Below are 27,014 nucleotides of genomic sequence, written 5' to 3'. Positions count from 1 at the left end.
AACACTCCTGAGTACACTGAGGCTGCTCTGATATCGATGCCACACTCTGCCAGGTCTGATTCATAGAAGATCAGGTTTCCTTTCTGCAGCTGATCAAAAGCCAGTTTTCCCAGAGACTCCATCATCTTCCTGCTCTCTGGACTCCAGTGTGGATCTGTCTCAGCTCCTCCATCATACTTGACCTTCTTCACTTTGGCCTGAACCACCAGGAAGTGGATGTACATCTCAGTCAGGGTCTTGGGCAGCTGTCCTCCCTGTCTGGTTTCCAGCACATCCTCCAGAACTGTAGCAGTGATCCAGCAGAAGACTGGGATGTGGCACATGATGTGGAGGCTTCGTGAAGTCTTGATGTGGGAGATGATCCTGCTGGACTGTTTCTTATCTCCAATTTTCTTCCTGAAGTACTTCTCCTTCTGTGGGTCAGTGAACCCTCTGACTTCTGTCACCATGTCAACAAACCCAGGAGGGATCTGATTGGCTGCTGCAGGTCGTGTGGTTATCCAGAGGCGAGCAGAGGGAAGCAGTTTCCCCCTGATGAGGTTTATCAGCAGCACATCCACTGAGGTGGACTCTGTAACATCAGTTAGGATTGTAGTTTTGTGGAAGTCCAGAGGAAGGCGACACTCATCCAGACCATCAAAGATGAACACAACCTGGAAGTCTTCAAAGCTGCAGATTCCTGCTTCTTTGGTTTCAGTAAAGAAGTGATGAACAAGTCCCACCAAGCTGAACTTCTCCTCTTTCAGCACATTCAGCTCTCTGAAAGTGAATGGAAACATGAACTGGAAGTCCTGGTTGGCTTTGTCTTCAGCCCAGTCCAGGGTGAACTTCTGTGTTAGGACAGTTTTCCCAATGCCAGCCACTCCCTTTGTCAGCACAGTTCTGATTGGTTCATCTCTTCCAGGTAAGGCTTTAAAGATGTCTTCTTGTCTGATGGTTGTTTCTGGTCTGTCTGGTTTCCTGGATGCTGTTTCCATCTGTCTGACCTCATGTTCATCATTGACCTCTGCAGTCCCTCTCTCTGTGATGTGGAGCTCTGTGTAGATCTGATTCAGAAGGGTCGGGTTTCCTGCTTTAGCGATGCCCTCAAACACACGCTGGAACTTCTTCTTCATGACAGACTTGAAATGATGTTGAAAACCTTCAGTGGGAATTTCTAAAAAACAAATTAATTAAATCTCAGTCAAGAATTTATTAAGTACACATGCATGTTGTCCATCTGCAAGATATTAGTTAATTTAGCATTCATTAACCAGCTCTAATCTTTATCTGTTTCTTACTGCGCAGCAGAAGGTCAGCCAGCTCCTCCTCATTCAGTCTCCTCAAGAAGTCCACTGTGATCTTCACAAATGCCTCTCTGCTTCTGCTCTTCTCATCATCCTCCCTCTGACTCTCTAAGCATTCTGGGTAATCTGGACTCAGAAGCTTCTGGATCTTCTTCAGCTCGTTCTTCACAAACGTGATGATGTTGTCCTCCAGCAGCTGGAACAGAATACTTTATGAATGAGCCAATCAGACTGAAATCATGGAGCCAAACATCAGATCCATGTTGGACACACTGACACCCCGCTGGTCTACAAAGAGCAGCATGGAGATGACTGTGAACAGAATAGATGTAAAAGAAGTTGTTGTACATGTACAGACCATAAATATGGAGTCCAGCTGTGTTTTGATGGGCAGTCTGACCACGTTGAACCTCTGAGCTCTCCTGGTCCACTCTGTGGAGGAATCATTAGCAATTCAGCCAGTGATATTTTGACAAAGACATTTATTTAGATGACTGCTCTTAGTCGTATATGGCTATGATTTCAGCTGATCGTACTAAAAATCAACAGCTCAGCTTAGTTTCTTTTTACTTTAAGTTTCCCAACTAAAAGCCAACATCAGCTGCTAACAAATTCTCTTTGGATGACAGTTGTAAAGAAAACATAATGAAATAGTTAAATCACAATCAATCGTCTAAGATATGATTAATTCCTCTCTCAAGCTCAATGACCATCCAGTCATTAAGTCTGACGTCACTAGCCGTGTCTGGGCGTAAACTCTGCTGCAGGTCCATATATCAAACGATCACTGTGGCATTACTGAGAGTTGAAAAACTGTCTAAAGTCTTTCATCTTTAATAAAATGATCAGCGTTCTGCTCTACCAGGTGTAACAATTGAGTTTAACATCCAGGCATCCATGAAAACGAATTTATGACATTTAACGAAGTTAGAAGTTAGCAGGAAGTTAGCTCGCTAGCTTCTATCTAAATACAATATAGCATTCCTGACTGCGGGGTTTTGGAAACAATTCAACGTACAGCTCTGTTATGACTTCCAAAATAAATGAAGACAGAAAACTAAACAGCAGTGATGTTTGTTAGGGTTACTGAAGTTTGGCTAGCTGGTATATAATGATGTGCTACGTGAGCGCTAGCGACACAGCTATGTTAGCATAATATAAACAAGCTAACTTTTTTCCACTCGATAAAAGTTAACGTGAGTGTTCTCGGTGGTCAGGAACAAATGTAATAGCATGGCAGGCCTCCATGAAAACGGAATTTATGACATTTAACGAAGTTAGAAGTTAGCAGGACGTTAGCTCGCTAGCTTCTATCTAAAAACAATATAGTATTTCCTGACTGAGAGATTTTGGAAACAAATTCAAACGTACAGCTCTGTTATGACTTCCAACATCAGGATGCTGTAAAAGGACCAAACTTCAGCCAGGAGAACAAACTGAGATAATCCATCCACAATACGAGGTTAGTCATTCATATACTGCTGCATGGGCTGGGCTGTAGTTACATCCTAAGGTTTTAAAAACTGAGCTTAAATAAATGATTAGCGGTAATAAAAGCCGAGGGAGGTCAACAGGGATCACTGACTGTTTTTAGGAGCTTTTGAGATTAAATAGAAGAAATACAAAACATTAAACATGTTAACAACAAAAAGCCATATTAAACGCAGACTACTTTAGGCCCGGAAGTAGGATTCGTCACGTCATCACTTAACGACCAGATACTTGAAGTAGATAATTATGTCTCTCAAACTTCACCATTTTTTGGATCATCGTGTTGGACACGAGTACAGAGCTGCTAACTGTCTCTGACTCATCTGTGTCCTGGTAAACAACCACATTCATATCCAAGAGGTTGAAATCTCACAGTTTTGTCATAAACGAACCACAGAGAGGTTCCTGTATTAACGTTAACAATATGGTTTGGATCAGACGATGGGACGAATCATATCAAACCCTGAGTCAGGATGCTCAGGTGTCATTTGGTAGCAGAACGTTTGTGCTATACAGAACCAGTATGTGCAATGGTTTGGGCCTCCTGCTTTATTTAGTTTTAAAATGGGTCAGTCAGTTACAGTGTGGGAAGGTTTCTTGTAATTAAAACAATAAACTTTGTTTTTAAATGAATGAGATGCTCTATAGTTTTTAGTTTCTCAATGTTTTGTCGATACATCCGCGAGATCTTCAACTAACACCTCCAGCAGACCTTCAAGAGAGGTTCGTTCTGAGTTCCTGAAGACTCTGGGACGTTTCTAGCGCTTTGTTGGTTGACTCATCTCTACAATGTTGCGTGGTTATCAGGGGCAGTGTCTCTAGATTGACAGACTGTGGTGGTTCCCATCTTTAAGAAGGAGGAACCAGTAAGTTTGCACTCTTTCCCAGTGGGTGATTGGACTCTGTCAGACCTACTAACCCTAACCTGGCTGAGCTCTACTCTTAAAACGAAACAAAAACACAGAAAAATCTTAATATTCATAAGATGAAAAACACTGCATAGTGGCACCAACCTGCTTACTTAGTGTTTTTAACAGAAAACAAATGGAAATGTACAGAGTCCACCAGATCTACCCAGTCCTCTTACTCCCACCACAAACCTTACACAAACAGATAAACGAGGGAGGTATAACAACATTCAGCAACACCAAGCAGTTTAAATCAGCTCTCAAAGAGTTGATGTTACTAGCCGCTCACCTCTCTGCAGCAGACACCTGCTGGACTTTAAAATTAATGGGCTGACGTCTAGACCGGTCACTCTTGAAGGACACACAGCTGGGTCCAGTTTCAGGTCCAGCTGGACTCCCATGGGTCCTGTTAGGGAGGAAACATTTTTTTAATTTGCAGCTACAGAAGCTGATGAAGATTAGGATACCTTCATCATCCTAAAGACAAACTGGATTGCAGGCTGAGCATGAGCAGAAGGAAACTCCAAATTAGTGTTGGCAGTGGGCATGCTGGTTTTGGTCAGTTTAGCCACGAGGCTAAAGTCAAACTACCCACTGCTAGCATTTGTTTCTATAACAGTTCAGGATCCAGATGTCTGATGTCTAAATTTCCACAACTTCTTAAAATAAATAGTTAAAAAACAGCCAATTCTGTCAAAATGTGGCTTCAAACCAGATAAAAATGACAGTTACAGCTGAGCCTGTGTGTCCTTTGAGACATTTTAGATCATTTTAAAAACCACGAAGCAAAAAGATCATCATCACTTACAGCAGACAACAAACTGACAACACAGAGTTCATGTTACTAACAGCTCACCTCTCTGCAGCAGACACAGGCAGGTCTTCTATGGGAGGGCTTTTAGACTTGTCACGCTCTCTGGGTGGAGGTCCAGGTGGGCTCCTGTGAATAATGATGGAGCAGAGATGTGAGTGCTGAGCTGTGACATGGAGAAGAGTCATGGACAGTTAGAGATGGTCATCTCACCTCTGAGCTTTGGTCTGGCTCTCTTCGAGTGGTTTTAGAGGGGGGACTCCCTCCTCTCTGTCCTCACACTGATCCATGCTGCTCAATCCAAATCAGCTCACACACACTTTCTACCTTCACCTGCAGAGGAAACACAATCATTCATGTGCACATCAGCTGAGAGCTGCAGAGGTCGTGTCTGATTGTGTTGATCTGCTCCATCTGAGTGCAGATAATACGAGGTATCTGCTGTAGTTGTAGGACTGACCATCACTATCAATAAGGGATCAAATAACAGCACAGCAGCGTTATTCTTAGAGACTGTACAGACTTCTACAACCAAGTTTATCAACATTTGTTATTAATTAATGTACTTATGAGTATCATGTTAATGAGAGGAAAAATAACGTTCACATTACAGAAATAAACTGAATGTTGTTCTTGTGCAGAGCGTTCACTGCACTGTGTTTCCTGTTTCCTTTCATTTGATAAAAAACTGTTGTAGTGAATTGTCCAGATCTTGTTCTTCCATTCGGCTGACTGCTCAGACTTGTGGTTGCAGCTTTTCCTGGAAGCCACATTTCCTGTGGGATCCCAGGTACTTGTAACTATCTCATATGTCTAGGGTCTTTTTTGCATTTCCTGCAGTTTTTCCTTAATCTATCATTCATAGCAATGAAAGGGAATTAGTATACACAGGCACAAATGCCCTAATACTAAATGGACGGTGAATGAATTCACTTTTTAAACATACAAAAAGAGAAATGGAAAAAAGTCTACAGTACAAGAGCAACACTACGCAAAAGGTAAACAAAATAGTTTGACAATTATGTTGGTAGTGTTTAAATATTAATAAATTTATGTTTTATGGCTGATTCCTGACCTGAGAAATTCCAGTGCTCAAGGTGGATTTTTCAGTCCTGCAGAGAAAAGCCTCACTCCTGAATCCCACAGGTCATTGTTTACTCAGGTCCAGCTCTTGGAGACTAGAGGACTGGAAGTTGAGAGGCAGACAGAACTTCACAGCTTCTCCCTAAAAGGTTACAGCCACCAATCTGAAAAAGCAAGATTTGTGATAAGATTAAATTACTGTAAATGCTGAACCGAGACAACCAATTCATGGTTAAGAAAAATCTAAAAATTGAGTTAAAAAAATCATAAAACATTTTAATTTTCCTGGTGAAAACACAAATCAACTCTCTGTCTAATATACCTGTTGGCATAAACGAAGGCACTATTGGTCACTTTCTTGGCCCAAACAAATCTCTTCAAGGGAACTTAAGTGTTGCACCTCACACCAGGTGCTTTTGGTCAGTAAGCCTGGTATGATCACACTGTTGGAAAGTTCATTTTAGCTGAAGATGGACAGGACGATAACTAGACTACGCGGAAGCGAGTTAAAACTGGAGCTAGGATTACGTACTAAAGTATGTGTAATTAGAATAAAGAAAAAAACTCCTGTCCTGAAGACAACATTGTGAGTGAAAAACAGAGGCAGCAAATCTCGAGACGAAGAGCTGAAGGATCAGATCTAGAAGGCATGCAGAAAGTATTCAAGCAGTTCAGTTTTCTCCAAGTTGTCATGTAGAGCCCATTGCAAAATGAATCACACCAGCGCATTGCTGCTAAAAGGCTGTGCGGTTAGTCATTGATTTGTTGTTTTGGTATGTGTTGGGTTGTTAATAAAGCAGCATGCTGAAAACCAGAACTGTGGTTTGGGTCTGCCGTGTGATGTTTACGGTGGGCCAAAACCCAGGAGGGGGCGGGCAACGCCCAAGACGGTGAGCCAGGGAAGGAGCTGGCCCAAAAAGTGGCCGAGCTGGTGGGCCCCACGAGGAGCAGGCGCGGTGTCTCGCCAGTGGGGAAGAACTGCAAAAACGATCCGAGTGCCGGATGCAAGCGAGAGCATTGGTTCGAAGGCTAACTCAGAACTCCGTCACCCGCCACCCACGACCCTCAACGCACAGCGCCTGTTTCTGACTCCGGGGTGAAACCAGCCAGGAGCAGCACTGTCAGCGCACCCATCACCACTCCTTGGGTGGGAGGGCTGTGGCCGGACCAGGGGGTCTGCACCCGTCGTGGCTCCCCGAGGAGGGCCGCAGAGCGCAGGCGGTTTCTCAGCCGGAGGAAGCACGCGAGGGTTCAGCGGAGGTGGAGGTGGAGCGCGCGCAGAGGGCATCTAGCAGGTGGGGGGTCGCATAGCGTGAAGGGTCCGATGCTAACTCCCCGGAGGTCACGCTGTTACAGACTGGCCTTTGGACTCCTGATATGAAAAATGGCGGTGTCCCTGAAATGATCAGATGCACTGCAAAGTGGGTCTCGCATAGCCGGCCACACTCATCAGCCATACCGTGGGGAGCATTCTGCTGCACTTGGATCATTTCTGGCATAACTTAGCCACACTTAGCCTAAGGAGTGCCAGCAATCACAGACGCACGGGATACGTCTGGGTAGACTACTCACATCTCTATCATTGGAGAAAATGACCGGCTGTAGATAATACTCGGATGTACGCATAATGCACTCCCCAACGGCGAAGAGTTGCGAAGCCAGTGACTTTGGTGTAACAGCGGGAAAAAGTTATAAATACAGCAGGATATGCAAAGAATGTGAAACTGTGGTTTGGTCTCTAGCCGGTGATGCTGTTTACAACTAAAGTGACAAAGGAATCAAGAAAAAAAAATCAATGGTTGCCAAAAATTTTTCAGAAGACACTTAGTTAAAATGAAACAACCAAAAAAAAAAAAAATGTAAAGCAGTATTCGCACAACGACATCAATTAGCTGGTGATCATTTCATGTGCATATTGTTGAGAATTCGAACAAGCTGTGGATAGAGTCCACCAATTGATGCGGTAAGATTGTTGTGGCAAGGCTTTGTTTATAATACGGCCATTTTTGAGAGAGCATTTCAGTAGCAAACAGTTACCGAGGAGCGTGGACGCAAGCAAAGTCTATGTAGAACTCATTTAATGGGGTTGACCAGAATGCCCAAAACTTCTGCTGTCTAAAGGCAAAATCGCAGCTTTAAAAATGTCATAACAGCTGTCCAATACCATCTGACGAGGTGAACCAGAGTGGGCATCAGGATCGCTGGGCAGTGAAGTTATGAGCAATCAGGAACCAGGCAGATCGTATATCAGGAGTAAAATAATGCGCATTTTACAGACTTCTTTGAAATCGAGAGGCTCGAGAGACTTGACAGCTGAATATTTTAGAATAGGCACAATTCAAAAAGAAGGACCACATATTACTTACAGGCTCTGTGGGAGGCTTTGACCACTGGAGCAGCTCCAGAAGAGCCTCCTCGGAACAAGAGTATTTTTCGTCAAACACATCCAGATCTTTTCTGATGACAGTAAGATGAAGACCAAGCGGACCACTGAGCAGGAGACAGTTTATATCTGTGGAGAGACTTCCTGAACTCAAGGACATGTGGATCTCCCCACTAGAGAACATCATTTAATTCATTCAGACAGTGGAACAGATTGATGCTTTTCCTCTGTAGACAGATTCTCACTGAGCGTCTTCTGATGTACTGGATCATTTCCTGAGTGTCTGTGAGCTACTTCCGTCTGTGTCAGCAGCCCTGTAGGTTCTGGTTGGTCTGCAGTGAAGAGACCCAAGGAGGAACGGAGGAACAAGTCCAGGTGTCATTTGGCTCTGTAAGCCTTGTCACAAGCATTTTTTTAAAGTTTTTCTCTGTAAGATTTCTCTTGTGTCAGAGTTCTTGGAGGTTGTTGTTGTTTTCCAGCAGATGGAGTCCAGAGTGATGAAGGTCAGATGAGCATGAAGAGCAGCCCAGAAACTCGGAACACTCGATGGATGAGCAGAACACCTTGTCCGTGTAGAGTCACCTTCTTCTCCTCTTTAAAGATCTGTGTGACAAGCCTGAGTACACTGAGGCTGCTTCGACTCATCGATGGCACACTCTGTCAGGGCTGATTCATAGAAGATCAGGTTTCCTTTCTGCAGCTGATCAAAAGCAAGTTTTCCCAGGGAGACTCCATCCATCCTCCTGCTCTCGGGACTCCAGTGTGGATCTGGCTCAGCTCCTCCATCATATTGATCCTCTTACTTTGGCCGGAACCACCAAGAAGTGGATGTACACTCAGTCAGGGTTTGTGGCAGCTGTCCTCCCTTCGGGTGTCCCATCCTCCAGAATGTAGCAGTGATCCAGCAGAAGACTGGGAATGTGGCACATGATGGGGAGGCTTCGGTAATTCTTGATGTGGGAGAGGATCTTCTGGACTGCTTCTATCTTCCAATTCTCTCCATGAAGTAACTCCTTTCTGTGGGTCAGTGAACCCCTGACTTCCTGTCACATGTCAACAAACCCAGGAGGATCTGATTGGCGGCTGCAGGTCGTGTGGTTAATCAGAGGGAGCAGAGGGAAGCGTTTTCCCCCAGAGTGAGGTTAATCAGCAGCACATCCACTGAGTGGACTTTGTTAGGGTCAGTTAGGATGTAGTTTTGTGAAGTCCAGAGGAAGGCGACACTCATCCAGACCATGCCCACAAAGATGAACACAACCTGGACGTCTTCAAAGCGGCGATTCCTGCCTTTTGGTTTCAGTAAAGAAGTGATGAAAAAGTCCCACCAAGCGGAACTTTCCTCTTTCACGCACATTCAGCTCTCTCTGAAAGTGAATGGAAACATGAACACTGGAAGTCCGGGTTGGCTTTGCCTTCAGCCCGAGTCCAGGGTGAACTCTGTGTTAGGACAGTTTTTCCCAATGCCAGCCACCCCTTGTCAGCGAACAGTTCGGATTGTTCATCTCTTCCAGGTGAGGCTTTAAATATGTCTTCTTGTTGATGGTGGTTTCTGGTTTGTGTCTGGTTTCCTGGATGCTGTTTCCATCTGTCTGATTGACCTCATGTTCATCATTGACCTCTGCCAGTCCCTCCCCGTGGATGTGGAAGCTCTGTGTAGATCTGATTCGAAGGGTGGGTTTCCCTGCTTTAGCGATGCCCTGCAACACATGCTGGAACTAATCTTCTTTTCATGAGCAAGACTTGAAATGAGTTGAAAACCTTCAGTGGGCAATTCTAAAAAACAATTAATTCATCTCAGTCAAGATTTAAATTAAGTACACATGCATGTTGTCCATCTGCAAGATATTAGTTAATTTAGCATTCATTAAAGGATTTGGTTTCCATCTATTCTTATCTGTTTCTGACTGCCAGCAGAGGTCAGCCGCCTCCTCCTCATTCATCTCCCAAGAAGTCCACTGGATCTTCACAAATGCCTCTCTGCTTCTGCCTCTCAATCATCCTCCCTCTGAACTCTCTAAGCATTTCCTGGGGTAATCTGGACTCAGAACTCCTGATCTTCTTCAGCTCGTTCGTCACAAGTGATGATGTTGTCACCCAGCAGCTGGAACGAATACTTTATGAATGAGCCAATCAGACTGAAATCATGGAGCCAAACATCAGATCCATGTTGAGACACACTGACACGCCTGGCCGCGGTCTAACAAAGAGGCAGCATGGAATGACTGTGAAGAATAGAATGTAAAGTAGTTGTTGTACAGGTACAGACCATAAATATGGAGTCCAGCTGTGTTTGATGGGGCAGCTGACCACGTTGAACCTCTGAGCTCTCCTGGTCCACTCTGTGGAGGAATTATCCATCAATCAGCCAGTGAGTATTTTCGACAAGACATTTATTTAGATGACTGCTCTTAGTCGTATATGGCTATGATTTCAGCTGATGTCTAAAAATCAACAGCTCAGCTTAGTTTTTTTTTACTTTGTTTCCCACCTAAAAGCCAACATCAGCTGCTAACAAATTCCGCTTTGGATGACAGTTTGTAAAGAAAACATAATGAAATATTAAATAACAACAATCGTCTAAGATAATGATTAATTCCTCTCCAGCTCACAACCATCACGGTCGTTAAGTCTGACGTCACAGCCGTGTCTGGGCCTAAACTCCGCTGCAGGTCCATAATCAAAAACGATCACTGTGGACATTACTGAAGAGTTAAAAACTGTCTAAAGTACTTTCATCTTTAAATAAAATGATCAAGCGTTCGCTCTACCAAGTGTAAAATTGAGTTTAAACATCCAGCATCCAAGGAAAAAGTCGGAATTATGAACATTTTAACGTGAGTTAAAATTACAGGAAGTTTAGCGACTCGCTAGCTTCTAATCGAAAATACAATTGTAAACGTGAGGTTCACTAGATGGTTCGGAAAATCTCTCTGAATAATGAAAACAGCAAGGACGGAGACGGATAACTTGGTTAGCAGCCTCTTTACTTAGCACACCGCAACAGACAAAACCCAACGACTTCCTGTGGGGCCGCCTCATGAATACTTCACTGGCCGCTCAGAAAGCCAGGAATCTTAGCTCAGATCAAAAGGGGAAAACAACCCAGGTAATATAACACATACTTATTACGGGTTTGAACATGCATGTCCAAAACATTCAAACATGTAAAAAACATGAATAGAGATATCAAAAAAAAAAGCAAAGAAAACGGACCACCAAATGGCTACGATAACTAAAAAGCTACAGTATAACTTTGTAAACACTCTTGTATAGAAAAAATTGATGTAAATTTTCTTCTACACTTTTTGTTTTTTGGGAAAAAAGCAAACAATATAGCATGTCGCTGACTGGCGGGGGTTTTTGGAAACAAAATTAAACGTACACTCTGGTATTATCACTTCCAGCAATAAATGAAACAGAGAATACTAAACCAGGGACGTTTGGTAGGGTTACTAGAAGATTTTGCTAAGTCTGATGGTATATGAGTGTGCTAACGTGGACCGCTAGCGACAGCAGCTAATGTTAGCATAATATAACAAGCGAACCTTTTTTTTTCCACGCGGTAAAAAGTTAACAGTGAAGTGTTCTCGGTGGATCAGGAAACAAATGTAAATCGCAATTGTCATGATGGCTTTAACAAAGTGGCGACCCTGACGGAGTTTTTCAACTGGTTTCGGTTCAGCTCACAGAAAGCCTTCAAAATAAAGGTAAGCAGAGCCTGTTGTTTATATCGAAATCTGGATACCAAAGTAGAGGACGTACGCCCTGACGGCACCATGAATTTTACTTTATGGCCAAATTCTTCCAGATCTTTGATATAAAGGCTGATTTGTTTTGGTATTGCCCAGTGCCTGGTCAGTGTCTTGCTCAATGGTCAGGTTGGGACTGCCAGTAAGAGTTATAAGACAAAAGGTACATCAGTCCAAAAATTGGAATAGACGGTCCATAGACAAAATTCTCAGCACATATAAATCAACAGGGATACAGAAAGGAGTTCCAGATGAATAAAAATTCATTCAAAGCCTACTGTTGATCGCTTCATTTCTTTTACCTTTTTTATTACCTTTAACCTTTTGTATTGTTTATATGTCTGTTTTGTTACTTAGTGTTCTTCTTGATGCATTTCTCAATCATCCAGGTAAGTAAATCTCCAAAAGTTGCATTCTGTTCATCTGGACGTAGCGTTTTGTGGGAGAAACGTTTCATCATCATCAGGTGATGTCTTCAGTCTCAGCTGACTGCAGGTTTCAATCTTATAAACAGTAAATTTGCATAATGACTGAAACCAGCCCACTGAAGGAACAATGGGCTGGGAGGTCAGTATAATAATTGTGCAAATTCTCATCCCCATTGATCAACAACCACTGATCAAGGGCCATTGATTAAATGGGCCTTGTCCATGAGTACCATTCACAGAGAGTTTGGATACTTAGCGTTCTGTTATTTTTACCTTCATGTTCAGCTCTTTGTGATGGCTTGTCTACAAAAAGCACTTAATAAGTACACTTTACTTACTTATAAATTGGCAAACCCAACAGTTAACGGGTTTGAGTCTATAGTACTTTGCATAACACCCAATAAGGATTTTAGCCGTATTAATTATGTTCATTACAATGTGCAGAAATTGGCTAACCTGACCAGGAATGCAATAGCTGGACTGTCAGAAAGTTGATGTCAACGTCAGTTATGACAGTCCAGATCAGGATAGCTTTAGTTATGCTTTTGGCAAAAAAATTGGACACATGGGTGTGTCCAATGCTTGGGTTGGCTTGTTGTATGTATATTTCAAATTATACAGCTCTGGACGGGTCAGTTACCAGGGCACCGGAAGGATTATGGAAACTGTCACATGAGATGAAAGAATTTTCTGGGATTGATGTTGTCAGATCTCATGTTTGAGGACTCTTATAAACAGATTGATAACAACGGCAGTAAAGGACGAACACGTGCCACCAAACTATCAGATGCCATTGCTGGTTGGGGTCGGGTGAGGAGGACTCAGGACTGAGTTGAGAGATAAGTTGGAGCCCCAGATGTTGAGAAGTAGAAGGGCTAAATATGTATTGCTCATTTGGTGCTTAGGCTTTTATTATCAAAAGAAACACTGAATCCTTTTAGAAGATAAATGTCTGTTTGTTTGATGCGTCTGTCTGTAAGACCCAGTAACTACGTGAAGAAGGCCGACAGCTGATTTAGCACTGACTCGACCAGAAGACTGCTCTCCAGTTAAGGCTGAAAGGCTGAGTATCACACTGGATGGGAAGCTGTGGGATAGCAGGCTGAACGAAACACATGTTCCTTTGATTCACACGTAGAATATATGTGAAAGGGAGAGAATCAGAGAACTCTATCATTCCCTGAGGAAATTAAAATTCATCCTCCTCTATCAGACATTCTCTCCATACCTGAGAGTGTCCAGTCTCCAGTCTGGATCCTTCAGTCCAGCCGACAGCAGCTTCATTCCCGAATCTCCTGGATGATTGTAACTCAGGTCCAGCTCTCTCAGATGGGAGGGGTTGCAGCTCAGAGCTGAGGCCAGAGACGTACACCCTTCCTCTGTGATCAGACAGCCTGACAGACTGCAGACAGAACAACGTGTGAACACTTTTTTGTTGTTGCTGTGTTGTTGTTTTTTCTTTTTTTTTGAGCTTGAATGCCACGCACCCATTCCACGCATTCAGTTAATGTTAGCTTTATTTATAGCAGCAGCAATTGAGAACACATAATGAGATATAATTAGTTGGATTTTTTTGCCCATTGTTAATCAGCGGTGCCAGCTTTGTCTTTCACAGTGATAAGGCCATGAGGGTTCTGCACAGTATCTTTGCTGTTCCTAGGACTGCACTCTTCTGGACGCAGATCTCAGACGTCATTCCTGGGATCTGCTGGAGCCACTCGCCCAGTTTGGAGGTCACTGCCCTCGCTGCTCCAGTTACCAAGAGAACCACTGTTTCCTTCACCCTCGACATCTTTTTGAGCTCATCTCACAGCCCGTCGTATTTTTCAGGTTTCTCATATTACTATCACTCAGCTACATCTATCACTATGGCTGTCTTCATCTGCTTTTTCTATCGCCTCCTTTAGCCAACTGATGATCTCACCAATGGGGAAGGGCATAGGTATTGATTGTCCAGATCTTGTTCTTCCCATTCGGCTGACTGCTCAGAACTTGTGGTTGCAGCTTTCCTGGAAGCCACATTTGCCTGTGGGATTCCCAGGTACTTGTAACTATTCTCAATGTCTCAAGGTCTTTTTTGCATTTCCTGCAGTTTTTCCTTAATCTATCATTCATAGCAATGAAAGGGAATTAGTATATCACAAGCACAAAATAGCCCTAAATTCTCTAAATGGACGGTGAATGAATTCACTTTTTAAACATGCAAAAATATGAAATATGAAAAAAGTCTACAGTACCCAGAGTCTAACACTACGCAAAAGGTTAAACAAAAATAGTTTGACAATTATATGATTGGTAGGTGTTTAAATATTAATAAAATGTAATGTTTTATGGCTGATTCCTGACCTGAGAAATTCCAGTTTGCAATGTGGATTTTTCAGTCCTGCAGAGAAAAGCCTCACTCCTGAATCCCACAGGTCATTGTTACTCAGGTCCAGCTCTTGGAGACTAGAGGACTGGAAGTTGAGAGCAGACAGAACTTCACAGCTTCTCCCTGAAAGGTTACAGCCACTCAATCTGAAAAGCAAGATTTGTGATAAGATTAAATTACTGTAAATGCTGAACCTAGACAACCCAATTCATGGTTAAGAAAAGAATCTAAAATTTGAGTTAAAACAAATCTAATAAAACATTTTAAATTTTCTTTGTGAAAACACAAATCAACCTCTGTCTAAATATACCTGTTGGCATAAACAGAAGGCACTATTGGTCACTTTCTTGGCCCAAACAAATCTCTTCTAAGGGAGACTTAAGTGTTGCACCTCCACCAGGTGCTTTTGGTCAGTAAGCTTCTGGTATGATCACACTTGTTGGAAAGTTCATTTTAACTGCTCCATTTCCTGGCACAGATGACAAACCTGGACTCCAAGACTTCTAAACTAGATGGTGTTATGGCAGACATAGCAGAGATAACAGACTACACTGAAAGCGAGTTATAAACTGAGCTATGATTAGCTAACTAAAGTATGTGTAATTGAAATAAAGAACAAAACTCCTGTCCTTGAAGACAACATTGTGAGTGAAAAACATGAGGCTAGCAAATCTCACAGACGAAGCTGAAGGATCAGATCTAGAATGCATGCAGAAAGTATTCACAGCAGTTCAGTTTTCTCCAAGTTGTCATGTTAGAGCCTCATTCCAAAATGAATCACACCGATCATGCCTTGCTGGCTTAAAAGGCTGTGCTGTTAGTCATTAGATTGTTGTTGTTGGTATGTGTTGGGCTGTTAAATAAAGCAGCATGCTGAAAAGCATGAAACTGTGGTTGGGTCTGCCGTGTGATGTTTACAGTGGCGCCAAAACCCAGGAGGGGGCGTGGCAGACCCAAGACGGTGAAAGCCAGGGAAGGAGCTGGCCCAAAAAGTGGCCGAGCTAGTGGCCACACAGAGAGAGCAGGCGGCGGTGTCTTGCTGCCGGTGGGAAGAACTGCAAAACTGATCCGAGTGCCGGATGCAGCGGATCGCGAGTCTGGCAGCTCGGATTGGTTCCTGGCCGCCAACTCCGCCACCCACGACCCTCAACTGCACAGCGTCTGTTCTGACATCCGGGGTGAAACCAGCCAGGATGCAGCCTGTCAGCGCACCCATCACCACTCCTTGGGTGGGAGTGGCTGTCGGCCAGCAGGGGTCTGCACCCGTCGTGGCTCCCCGGAGGAGGGCCGCTGAGCGACCAGCGTGTTTTCACGGACCGGAAGGAGGTGGAGGCGCACAAGGGTCCTGCTACGCCTAAGGTCACCGTGCCGGCTGGTCTAGCGGTGTCCTCACTAAAGGTCAGCAATTTACAGACATGTCTTTGATAATCGAGAGGCTCGAGAGGACCTTTGACTAGGGCTGCTCGATTATGGCAAAAATGATAATCACGATTATTTTCACTGAAATTGAGATCTCGATTATTTGACGATATTTATTTAACCCTAACGACCTACTATAGAACCAAGTCCGCCAGAGCTTATACTATTTTTTTTTACATGTTGTAGTGCCATTTGTGGGAGCATTTCAAGTTGCTATACAACTGTTATAGCCCATATTTTAATAATATGTATGCATTAAGTCCATAGTAACTACATTAATTGCCAAAAAGTGCAATAAACTACAAAAAAAATTGAAAATCGTTTTTGTTTTTTTTACATATATTTCTACTTGGAGAAATTTAAGAGGCTTATCCCTCAAAACTTTAAATACAAAAAAGTTGCAAAAAAATAGTTTACAACAACAGGAAATTTATTTTGAGTGTCTTCATAGTTTTATTTTGGAGATACAGCAATTTTTATATACTGCAGGAAAAACAAAAACAATCCTATGATGCAAATTTGCAAAGAAAACAGCATGTGCATCAAAATAAACTATTTCCAGCAGTGCAATTTGAGTTCTAAGCATCACAGAAACTATTCAGAAAAGTCAAACATGACCAGTATAGGCTTTTAAGGCCTACAAGTAAAAAAAAAACAACTACATTTTCCGCGAAAATGACGTCACTTCCGGTTTTGGGCAGGAAATGGCGGACATGCGATAGTTAGCGGTGACGTCTGTTTCAATGTGCTAAGTGTTACGAACAGCTGATTGGATCGGCAAAGCGTGTTTCTGGAATATTATGTTTTTGTTCCTGCAAGCGCTTTTTATGCAATTTTTGCAAAGCCTTATGTGGAAGGAAACCGTGACCGAGGACAAGCTGATGGCATAAGATGTAAGTTTCATATGCAAAACAAATTATTGCGCTAGCTTACACGGTTCAGGTTCTACAGGGATTTAAAAATAGTTACACAAAACGGAGCGTGCTACTCTGACCGGCTTTAAAGGGTTAACAATAACAATGTATTGAATAATGACTTTAAAAAATAATATAAAATAGTGTGCAACACCACTGAAGTTTTTTTTTTACCTCTCTTTTCAACCAACGGTAGTCACTCTCTCCTCTCCAAATAACTTCTGCTTAGCTTTTCAAGCTTCCCTCGGGTCCTCTTAATCAGCGGTCTCCAACCTTTTTTGCGCCACGGAACGGTTTATGCCCGACAATTTTTTCACGGACCGGCCTTTAAGGTGTCGCGGATAAATGAGGGAGGGGCTAATAATCGGCTCGGTCATTTTTAATGATCGTTGAAAGCCCAGATCGTAATCGTGATTAAAATTCGATTAATTGAGCAGCCCTACCTTTGACAGCTGAATTATTTTGAATATTTCACGAATTCAAAAAGGAATGACCACATATTTACTTACAGGGCTCTGTTGGAGGCTTTGACCACTGGCAGCAGCCTCAGAAGAGCCTCCTCTGAAGCAGAGTATTTCTTCAGGTCAAACACATCCAGATCTTTTTCTGATGACAGTAAGATGAAGACCAGAGCTGACCACTGAGCAGGAGACAGTTTATCTGTGGAGAGACGTCCTGAACTCAAGGACTGCTGGATCTCCTCCACTAGAGAACGATCATTTAATTCATTCAGACAGTGGAACAGATTGATGCTTTTCTCTGTAGACAGATTCTCACTGAGCGTCTTCTTGATGTACTGGATCATTTCCTGATTGGTCTGTGAGCTACTTCCTGTCTGTGTCAGCAGACCTTGTAGTTTGTCCTGATTGGTCTGCAGTGAGAGACCCAGGAGGAACCGGAGGAACAAGTCCAGGTGTCCATTTGGACTCTGTAAGGCCTTATTCACAGCAGTTTGGTAGAAGTTTTTCTCTGTAGATTCTCTTGTGTCAGAGTTCTTGGAGGTTGTTTGTTGTTCTTCCAGCAGATTGAGTCCAGAGTTGATGAAGGTCAGATGGACATGAAGAGCAGCCAGAAACTCCTGAACACTCAGATGGATGAAGCAGAACACCTTGTCCTGGTACAGTCCTCTCTCCTCTTTAAAGATCTGTGTGAACACTCCTGAGTACACTGAGGCTGCTCTGATATCGATGCCACACTCTGTCAGGTCTGATTCATAGAAGATCAGGTTTCCTTTCTGCAGCTGATCAAAAGCCAGTTTTCCCAGAGACTCCATCATCTTCCTGCTCTCTGGACTCCAGTGTGGATCTGTCTCAGCTCCTCCATCATATTTGATCCTCTTGACTTTGGCCTGAACCACCAGGAAGTGGATGTACATCTCAGTCAGGGTGTTGGGCAGCTGTCCTCCCTCTCTGGTTTCATCCTCCAGAACTGTAGCAGTGATCCAGCAGAAGACTGGGATGTGGCACATGATGTGGAGGCTTCGTGAAGTCTTGATGTGGGAGATGATCCTGCTGGACTGCTTCTTATCTCCAATTCTCTTCCTGAAGTACTTCTCCTTCTGTGGGTCAGTGAACCCTCTGACTTCTGTCACTATGTCAACAAACCCAGGAGGGATCTGATTGGCTGCTGCAGGTCGTGTGGTTATCCAGAGGTGAGCAGAGGGAAGCAGTTTCCCCCTGATGAGGTTTATCAGCAGCACATCCACTGAGGTGGACTTTGTAGGGTCAGTTAGGATTGTAGTTTTGTGAAAGTCCAGAGGAAGGCGACACTCATCCAGACCATCAAAGATGAACACAACCTGGACGTCTTCAAAGCTGCAGATTCCTGCTTCTTTGGTTTCAGTAAAGAAGTGATGAACAAGTCCCACCAAGCTGAACTTTTCCTCTTTCAGCACATTCAGCTCTCTGAAAGTGAATGGAAACATGAACTGGAAGTCCTGGTTGGCTTTGCCTTCAGCCCAGTCCAGGGTGAACTTCTGTGTTAGGACAGTTTTCCCAATGCCAGCCACTCCCTTTGTCAGCACAGTTCTGATTGGTTCATCTCTTCCAGGTGAGGCTTTAAATATGTCTTCTTGTCTGATGGTTGTTTCTGGTCTGTCTGGTTTCCTGGATGCTGTTTCCATCTGTCTGACCTCATGTTCATCATTGACCTCTGCAGTCCCTCCCTCTGTGATGTGGAGCTCTGTGTAGATCTGATTCAGAAGGGTCGGGTTTCCTGCTTTAGCGATGCCCTCAAACACATGCTGGAACTTCTTCTTCATGACAGACTTGAAATGATGTTGAAAACCTTCAGTGGGAATTTCTAAAAAACAAATTAATTAAATCTCAGTCAAGAATTTATTAAGTACACATGCATGTTGTCCATCTGCAAGATATTAGTTAATTTAGCATTCATTAACCAGCTCTAATCTTTATCTGTTTCTTACTGCGCAGCAGACGGTCAGCCAGCTCCTCCTCATTCAGTCTCCTCAAGAAGTCCACTGTGATCTTCACAAATGCCTCTCTGCTTCTGCTCTTCTCATCATCCTCCCTCTGACTCTCTAAGCATTCTGGGTAATCTGGACTCAGAACCTTCTGGATCTTCTTCAGCTCGTTCTTCACAAACGTGATGATGTTGTCCTCCAGCAGCTGGAACAGAATACTTTATGAATGAGCCAATCAGACTGAAATCATGGAGCCAAACATCAGATCCATGTTGGACACACTGACACTCCGCTGGTCTACAAAGAGCAGCATGGAGATGACTGTGAATAGAATAGATGTAAAAGAAGTTGTTGTACATGTACAGACCATAAATATGGAGTCCAGCTGTGTTTGATGGGCAGTCTGACCACGTTGAACCTCTGAGCTCTCCTGGTCCACTCTGTGGAGGAATTATCATCAATTCAGCCAGTGATATTTTGACAAAGACATTTATTTAGATGACTGCTCATAGTCGTATATGGCTATGATTTCAGCTGATTGTCCTAAAAATCAACAGCTCAGCTTAGTTTTTTTTTTTTTTACTTTGCGTTTCCCAACTAAAAGCCAACATCAGCTGCTAACAAATTCTCTTTGGATGACAGTTGTAAAGAAAACATAATGAAATAATTAAATCACAATCAATCGTCTAAGATATGATTAATTCCTCTCTCAGCTCAACGACCATCCGGTCGTTCAGTCTGACGTCACTAGCCGTGTCTGGGCCTAAACTCCGCTGCAGGTCCATATATCAAACGATCACTGTGGCATTACTAAGAGTTGAAAAACTGTCTAAAGTCTTTCATCTTTAATAAAATGATCAGCGTTCTGCTCTACTAGGTGTAACAATTGAGTTTAACATCCAGGCATCCATGAAAACGGAATTTATGACATTTAACGGAGTTAAAAGTTAGCAGGAAGTTAGCTCGCTAGCTTCTATCTAAAAACAATATAGGATGTCCTGACTGCGGGGTTTGGGAAACAAATCCAAACGTACAGCTCTGCTATCACTTCCAACATAAATGAAGAAAGAAAACTAAACAGCAGTGACGTTTGTAGGGTTACTGAAGTTGGGCTAGCTGGTATATAATGATGTGCTACGTGACCGCTAGCGACACAGCTATGTTAGCATAATATAAACAAGCTAACTTTTTTTCCACTCGATAAAAGTTAACGTGAGTGTTCTCGGTGGTCAGGAACAAATGTAATCGCATGGCAGGATGCTGTAAAAGGACCAAACTTCAGCCAGGAGAACAACTGAGATAATCCATCCACAATACGAGGTTAGTCATTCATATACTGCTGCATGGGCTGGGCTGTAGTTACATCCTAAGGTTTTAAAAACTGAGCTTAAATAAATGATTAGCGGTAATAAAAGCCGAGGGAGGTCAACAGGGATCACTGACTGTTTTAGGAGCTTTTTGAGATTAAATAGAAGAAAATACAAAACATTAAACATGTTAACAACACAAAAGCCATATTAAACGCAGACTACTTTAGGCCCGGAAGTAGGATTCGTCACGTCATCACTTAACGACCGGATACTTGAAGTAGATAATTATGCCTCTCAAACTTCACCATTTTTTGGATCATCGTGTTGGACACGAGTACAGAGCTGCTAACTGTCTCTGACTCATCTGTGTCCTGGTAAACAACCACATTCATATCCAAGAGGTTGAAATCTCACAGTTTTGTCATAAACGAACCACAGAGAGGTTCCTGTACTAACGTTAACAATATGGTTTGGATCAGACGATGGGATGAATCGTTCAAACCCTGAGTCAGGATGCTCAGGTGTCATTTGGTAGCAGAACGTTTGTGCTATACAGAACCAGTATGTGCAATGGTTTGGGCCTCCTGCTTTATTTCGTTTTAAAATGGGTCAGTCAGTTACAGTGTGGGAAGGTTTCTTGTAATTAAAACAATAAACTTTGTTTTTTAATGAATGAGATGCTCTATAGTTTTTAGTTTCTCAATGTTTTGTCGATACATCCGTGAGATCTTCAACTAACACCTCCAGCAGACCTTCAAGAGAGGTTCGCTCTGAGTTCCTGAAGACTCTGGACGTTCTAGCGCTGTGTTGGTTGACTCATCTCTACAATGTTGCGTGGTTATCAGGGGCAGTGTCTCTAGATTGACAGACTGTGGTGGTTCCCATCTTTAAGAAGGAGGACCAGTAAGTTGCACTCTTTCCCAGTGGGTGATGGACTCTGTCAGGGCTGCCCTTTGTCACCGGTTCTGTTCAGAATTGCCACGAGGCTTTCACTTGGGTGGTCTCAGAATATCCTCTCTGGTTTTCACAGATGATGTGGTTCTGTTGGCTTCATCGAGTGATGGCCTTCAGCCCACACTGGAATGATTTGCAGCTGAATGTCAGACCTACTAACCCTAACCTGGCTGAGCTCTACTCTTAAAAACGAAACAAAAACACAGAAAAATCTTAATATTCATAAGATGAAAAACACTGCATAGGTGGCACCAACCTGCTTACTTAGTGTTTTTTTTTTTTTTTTTTTTTTCCTTTTTTTTGTGTCCCGTTTGGATCTTTAGCCATCAGAATTGTTGTCTTAAGGCCAAGAAGGATGCCAAGCGGATTTATTTTACCAAGTGGATCATCATGGCCTTGCCATATTGGTCCATTTGATTGACCTTTATTATAATTATGAATTTATTTTATTTTCAGTTGCTACAAACGGGACAGGACAGGGAAAAAGAATGAAAGAAAGAGAGGGAGAGAAAGAAAACCAAAGGGAAGAAGAGACTGTGAGAAGGGGGGGGGAAGAAAGAAAAAAAACAAAACAAAAAAAAAACCAAAACACCTGGGTCACCTGTATGGAGAAAAAAAAAAAAAAACACAGAAGAGAAAGCAAACAACAAAGAGCAACATAGTAAAAAAAAAAAAAACAAAAAAACGGCACCATCACAATAAACTAGCTACCAGTAGATATCAATAGTTACTAAATAATAAACGATATTGTGCAGCACGCAAGATAGACAGTACACAATGTGCTTTGAGGTAGCAGCCAAGAAAGCTGTAGTCCGCGTCTGTGAATACCCGTGTGTACACCTGTGTGCATACCTGTGTGGATCAGCATGCTTGCATTCCAAAGGTTTCTCCATGTAACGATCTGCTAGGGAGTGTGGGGGGGGCCACAGCCCCGTCCTCCAGGGCATGAAGCAGGTATGGAGGAGATCAAAACTCCAGACATCCAGAGGCCCCCAGAACACAAGAGACCAAGGAAGACCAACAGAGGGGCAGCCGCGCCACTGTCCCAGTAAGAGCTGAGGAGAGTCCCAGATGAGGGCTCACTCAGCAGCCGCGGAGCAGAAGCCAGGGGGAGTTGCAGTGACGCGCCCGTGAGCTCCGCCGGCAGCCAGCTGTGCCTGAGTGACCGAGCCCCAGGCCGAGAGGCCGGGGGCACCCCACCTCCGAAGTGGCCCGAGCGAGCCCCAGGCTCCAGGCCCCGATAAGCGGCCGCCAAGGAGTGAGCCGGTGTGTACCCGGACGCCCACCCCCACACACAAAGAACCACCAACGCACCGATGTCTGAGGGAGTCCGCCACTGGCAGGGGAAGTGGTGGTGGGTGGAGATAGGCCTCCAAACCTTGGAGGGCCTGAGATGTCCCCAGAGAGGTGGCGTCTGATACCCAACCTGACATATAGACACAGACATACAGGCACACACAGACACAAACATCCATTCCCACCCTCATGCTCTCATATGCACTTACTCCACACTCAACCAACGTGGAGACAGACATAAAGAGACGCTGTACACACGATCACACTCCCCAAGCATACTCTATGAACCGGGTCTAGGTACCCTTGCCCCTGGAGGGGGGAACTGCACCCAGACCCAGGTGGTGTTACCCTTTTCCCTGCGGTGGGGAGAGGCAGACCGCCCCGACTCCGCAGCAGCAGGGAGGCCCCACACTCCAGACCGCAGTCGGACGGCCAACTCCTCCTAGCCCCCCCGCTCCAGCAGGCCGCAGAGAACGGGGTCATGTTTGCAGCTGCACATCTTACTTAGTGTTTTTAACAGAAAACAAATGGAAATGTACAGAGTCCACCAGACCTACCCAGTCCTCTTACTCCCACCACAAACCTTACACAAACAGATAAACGAGGAGGTATAACAACATTCAACAACACCAAGCAGTTAAATCAGCTCTCAAAGAGTTGATGTTACTAGCCGCTCACCTCTCTGCAGCAGACACCTGCTGGACTTTAAAACCAATGGGCTGACGTCTAGACTGGTCACTCTTGAAGGACACACAGCTGGGTCCAGCTTCAAGTCCAGCTGGACTCCCATGGGTCCTGTTAGGGAGGAAACATTTTTTTTTAATTTGCAGCTACAGAAGCTGATGAAGATTAGGATACCTTCATCATCCTAAAGACAAACTGGATTGCAGGCTGAGCATGAGCAGAAGGAAACTCCAAACTAGTGTTGGAAGTGGGCATGCTGGTTTTGGTCAGTTTAGCCACGAGGCTAAAGTCAAACTACCCACTGCTAGCATTTGTTTCTATAACAGTTCAGGATCCAGATGTCTGATGTCTAAATTTCCACAACTTCTTAAAATAAATAGTTAAAAACAGCCAATTCTGTCAAAATGTGGCTTCAAACCAGATAAAAATGACAGTTACAGCTGAGCCTGTGTGTCCTTTGAGACATTTTAGATCATTTTAAAAACCACGAAGCAAAAAGATCATCATCACTTACAGCAGACAACAAACTGACAACACAGAGTTCATGTTACTAACAGCTCACCTCTCTGCAGCAGACACAGGCAGGTCTTCTATGGGAGGGCTTTTAGACTTGTCACGCTCTCTGGGTGGAGGTCCAGGTGGGCTCCTGTGAATAATGATGGAGCAGAGATGTGAGTGCTGAGCTGTGACATGGAGAAGAGTCATGGACAGTTAGAGATGGTCATCTCACCTCTGAGCTTTGGTCTGGCTCTCTCTGGCTCTTTTAGAGGGAGGGACTCCCTCCTCTCTGTCCTCACACTGATCCATGCTGCTCAATCCAAATCAGCTCACACACACTTTCTACCTTCACCTGCAGAGGAAACACAATCATTCATGTGCACATCAGCTGAGAGCTGCAGAGGTCGTGTCTGATGTGTTGATCTGCTCCATCTGAGTGCAGATAATACGAGGTATCTGCTGTAGTTGTAGGACTGACCATCACATATCAATAAGGGATCAATAATAACAGCAACAAGCAGCGTTATTCTTAGAGACTGTACAGACTTCTACAACAACAGTTTATCAACATTATGTTATTAATTAATGTACTTATGACAGTATCATGTTAATGAGAGGAAAAATAACGTTCACATTACAGAAATAAACTGAATGTTGTTCTTGTGCAGAGCGTTCACTGCACTGTGTTTCCTGTTTCCTTTTTGTTGCGGCTACTCCAACCAATGGCCGCGGCAGGCTAAACATGAGGACCCTGATGACGCGCAACAATAAACGCATACCATACACTTCTGTATCATTTGCTTCTTTATTTCCACACACATATGTATGTATGTATGTATGTATGTATGTATGTATGTATGTACACACACACACACTATATATACACACACACACACACACTATATATATACACACATACACACACACACACACACACACACACACACACACACACTATATACACACACACACACACACACACACACACACACACACACACAGGATTAACTACTAAACAAACGCACAGACGGCACAAGCAAATAACTGCAACTTACGAATAACTGCACTAGCTACTATGTCAAAATTACAAACTGATCTATGGCATCAATTAGTGCACAAATACAAACACCATCAAGTTACAGTCCAAATATATCACAATCATTCAAGCTGATATCAATTGCGATCACGTTGTGTTCAATTTGCATTCATATTGCGATAATATTACGATCATGTATGTTGCGGTATGTTGCGGTCAACAGAAAGTTTTGCCTCGTGCTCACCCTACCTTCTGCTCATCACATCAGGTGCTGTGAACAAGTGAGTGCAACCACATTTACCTTATACCACACCCATGAGACACGCCCCACACCCATGCACCAATACAGTGAGTCCATTTAAACCAACCCACTTAGACAGACGGAAACAACTCATATGGCTCCTACATACCGGCCCCTAATTATTTTAGAGCAATAATTACATCATACTTACCATGTAGGAGACATACTAATAAACATGATCAATCTTTTATCAAACATTCAAAGATACAATTTCAATTCCAAATAAATAAATATACATTAATGCAAATAGATATTTGAAAAAAGTCAATTTTCATGACTCTTCTGTTTCCTGTAGAAGACACACTTTAGTGATCGGCCTGTCCAAACAACCAGTCTTTGTCTTAACACGAACCCGACGTACAAGTCCTTTACTGTCAGAAATTGCTTCCACAATCCTTCCAGTCACCCAAGAGTTACGAGGCGCAGAATCATCGACAACGATAACCACATCCCCAGGAATGAAGTTCCGTCCGATTCTCTGCCACTTCTGACGCTCTTGAAGCTGGGGCAGGTACTCCTTAACCCAGCGCTTCCAGAACAGGTCAGACATGTACTGTACTTGCCTCCATCGACGTCGTCCATACACGTCCCCCTTCTGAAACACTCCTGGTGGTATCAATGGCTTGGTCTTAAGCAGCAACAGATGGTTAGGAGTCAAGGCCTCCAAATCATTAGGATCAGTAGAGGCTTTAGTTATTGGCCTACTGTTCACAATAGCCTCTGCCTCACAAAGAACTGTACAAAGGCCTTCTTCGTCCAAACTCTGCACTTTCAAAATGGAATTTAACACCTTCCTAACAGACCTTATGAGACGTTCCCAAACACCGCCATGATGGGAACCAGCAGGAGGATTAAAGATCCACTTTATGCCCTTTTGCAGCAGCGTCTCATGAATCTGTGCCTGATTCCATCCTTCCACTGCCTCTTTCAACGCACGTTTGCCACCCACAAAGTTCACAGAGTACACTTCTTCCAGTGTAATCTCCTGGTCCAGTATTATGTCATTTCCTCTGGGAATATTCCTGTCCTGTTGCTGTCGGTTGCCACCAAACATGAACCCAAAGTCACCAAAGAAACTGGAGAAGATATCACTGTGAGAGCTGTGGTGACCCTCTTTGAGCCTGTACTCTCCATACATGTCATACTGTTTCCTTTTCTCCTTATCTGAGAGGACCTCATAGGCTGCCCCCAAGTCTGCGAACTTGTCCAGGGCTTGCGGGTCGTCTTGGTTTCTGTCGGGGTGTAACTGCAAAGCCAGCTTTCTGTAGGCCTTCTTGATGTCCCTGATTAATGCACTCTTGTATTCATTTGCATCAACAGCATTAACTAAATTGGCCATTTTAATCTCTGGATCATTCGAAGAGATCTTCCCAAAATCAAGGTTCACTGGCCAATTAATTTCTGGTTCAGTAAGAAACTTTGGCCCTGACAACCAGGAATCATCCTTGACAAACATCTGTTTAAGGCTCATAGCTCGCTGTTCTACAGCCTTCCTATTATTTGACATTTTTACCCGATTGCACCTAAAAGGTAAACCAATGGTGTAATGACCATTAACCAACTTAACAGAATCCATCACTGACTTCATAAACTGCTGATCTTCTCTAGACAAAGCAAATTGCTCATCCTGAATGCATTCTGGAAAGTCAGTCTTCATTTGACCTTCCCAC

At 43.6% G+C, this 27,014-nt stretch overlaps 2 protein-coding genes across 2 annotated transcripts in view; both read right to left on the bottom strand.

Annotated features, from left to right (window-relative positions):
* LOC120734646 (protein NLRC3-like) overlaps positions 1–17,401 on the bottom strand; it is a 54,935-nt gene extending 37,534 nt beyond the window's left edge. Inside the window, exons 1-6 of the mRNA XM_040033580.1 lie at positions 17,353–17,401; positions 14,486–14,656; positions 13,368–13,541; positions 4,710–4,829; positions 4,542–4,625; positions 3,975–4,091 (exon numbers count right to left, since the gene is read on the bottom strand). Coding sequence (XP_039889514.1) covers positions 3,975–4,091; positions 4,542–4,625; positions 4,710–4,786 — 278 coding nt within the window. The 5' untranslated portion in view covers positions 4,787–4,829; positions 13,368–13,541; positions 14,486–14,656; positions 17,353–17,401. The remainder of the gene's footprint in view (positions 1–3,974; positions 4,092–4,541; positions 4,626–4,709; positions 4,830–13,367; positions 13,542–14,485; positions 14,657–17,352) is intronic.
* LOC120734648 (NLR family CARD domain-containing protein 3-like) lies at positions 17,334–24,287 on the bottom strand. Its single transcript, XM_040033582.1, has 6 exons — positions 24,240–24,287; positions 24,072–24,155; positions 23,504–23,620; positions 19,633–19,705; positions 19,269–19,470; positions 17,334–19,144 (listed from the first exon to the last, which is right to left on the bottom strand). Exons 4-6 carry the CDS (start codon positions 19,633–19,635, stop codon positions 17,349–17,351), a joined length of 2,001 nt encoding a protein of 666 aa, XP_039889516.1. The 5' UTR covers positions 19,636–19,705; positions 23,504–23,620; positions 24,072–24,155; positions 24,240–24,287; the 3' UTR covers positions 17,334–17,348.
* Between the last annotated feature and the right edge of the window lie 2,727 nt (positions 24,288–27,014).

This window comes from Simochromis diagramma, unplaced genomic scaffold (genome assembly GCF_900408965.1).
Source record: "Simochromis diagramma unplaced genomic scaffold, fSimDia1.1 OVJJ01000571.1, whole genome shotgun sequence".
Taxonomy (NCBI): domain Eukaryota; kingdom Metazoa; phylum Chordata; class Actinopteri; order Cichliformes; family Cichlidae; genus Simochromis; species Simochromis diagramma.
Note: the sequence above shows the minus strand (reverse complement) of the source record. Positions and strands in the feature narration are given on the sequence as shown.

Bases quoted from the DNA above. Each gene is read 5' to 3' on its own strand.
- LOC120734648 (XM_040033582.1), bottom strand. The intron at 19,145-19,268 runs GTAAGAAACAGA...TTTGTTTTTTAG, and splicing joins GGCTGACCGTCTGCTGCGCA to AAATTCCCACTGAAGGTTTT.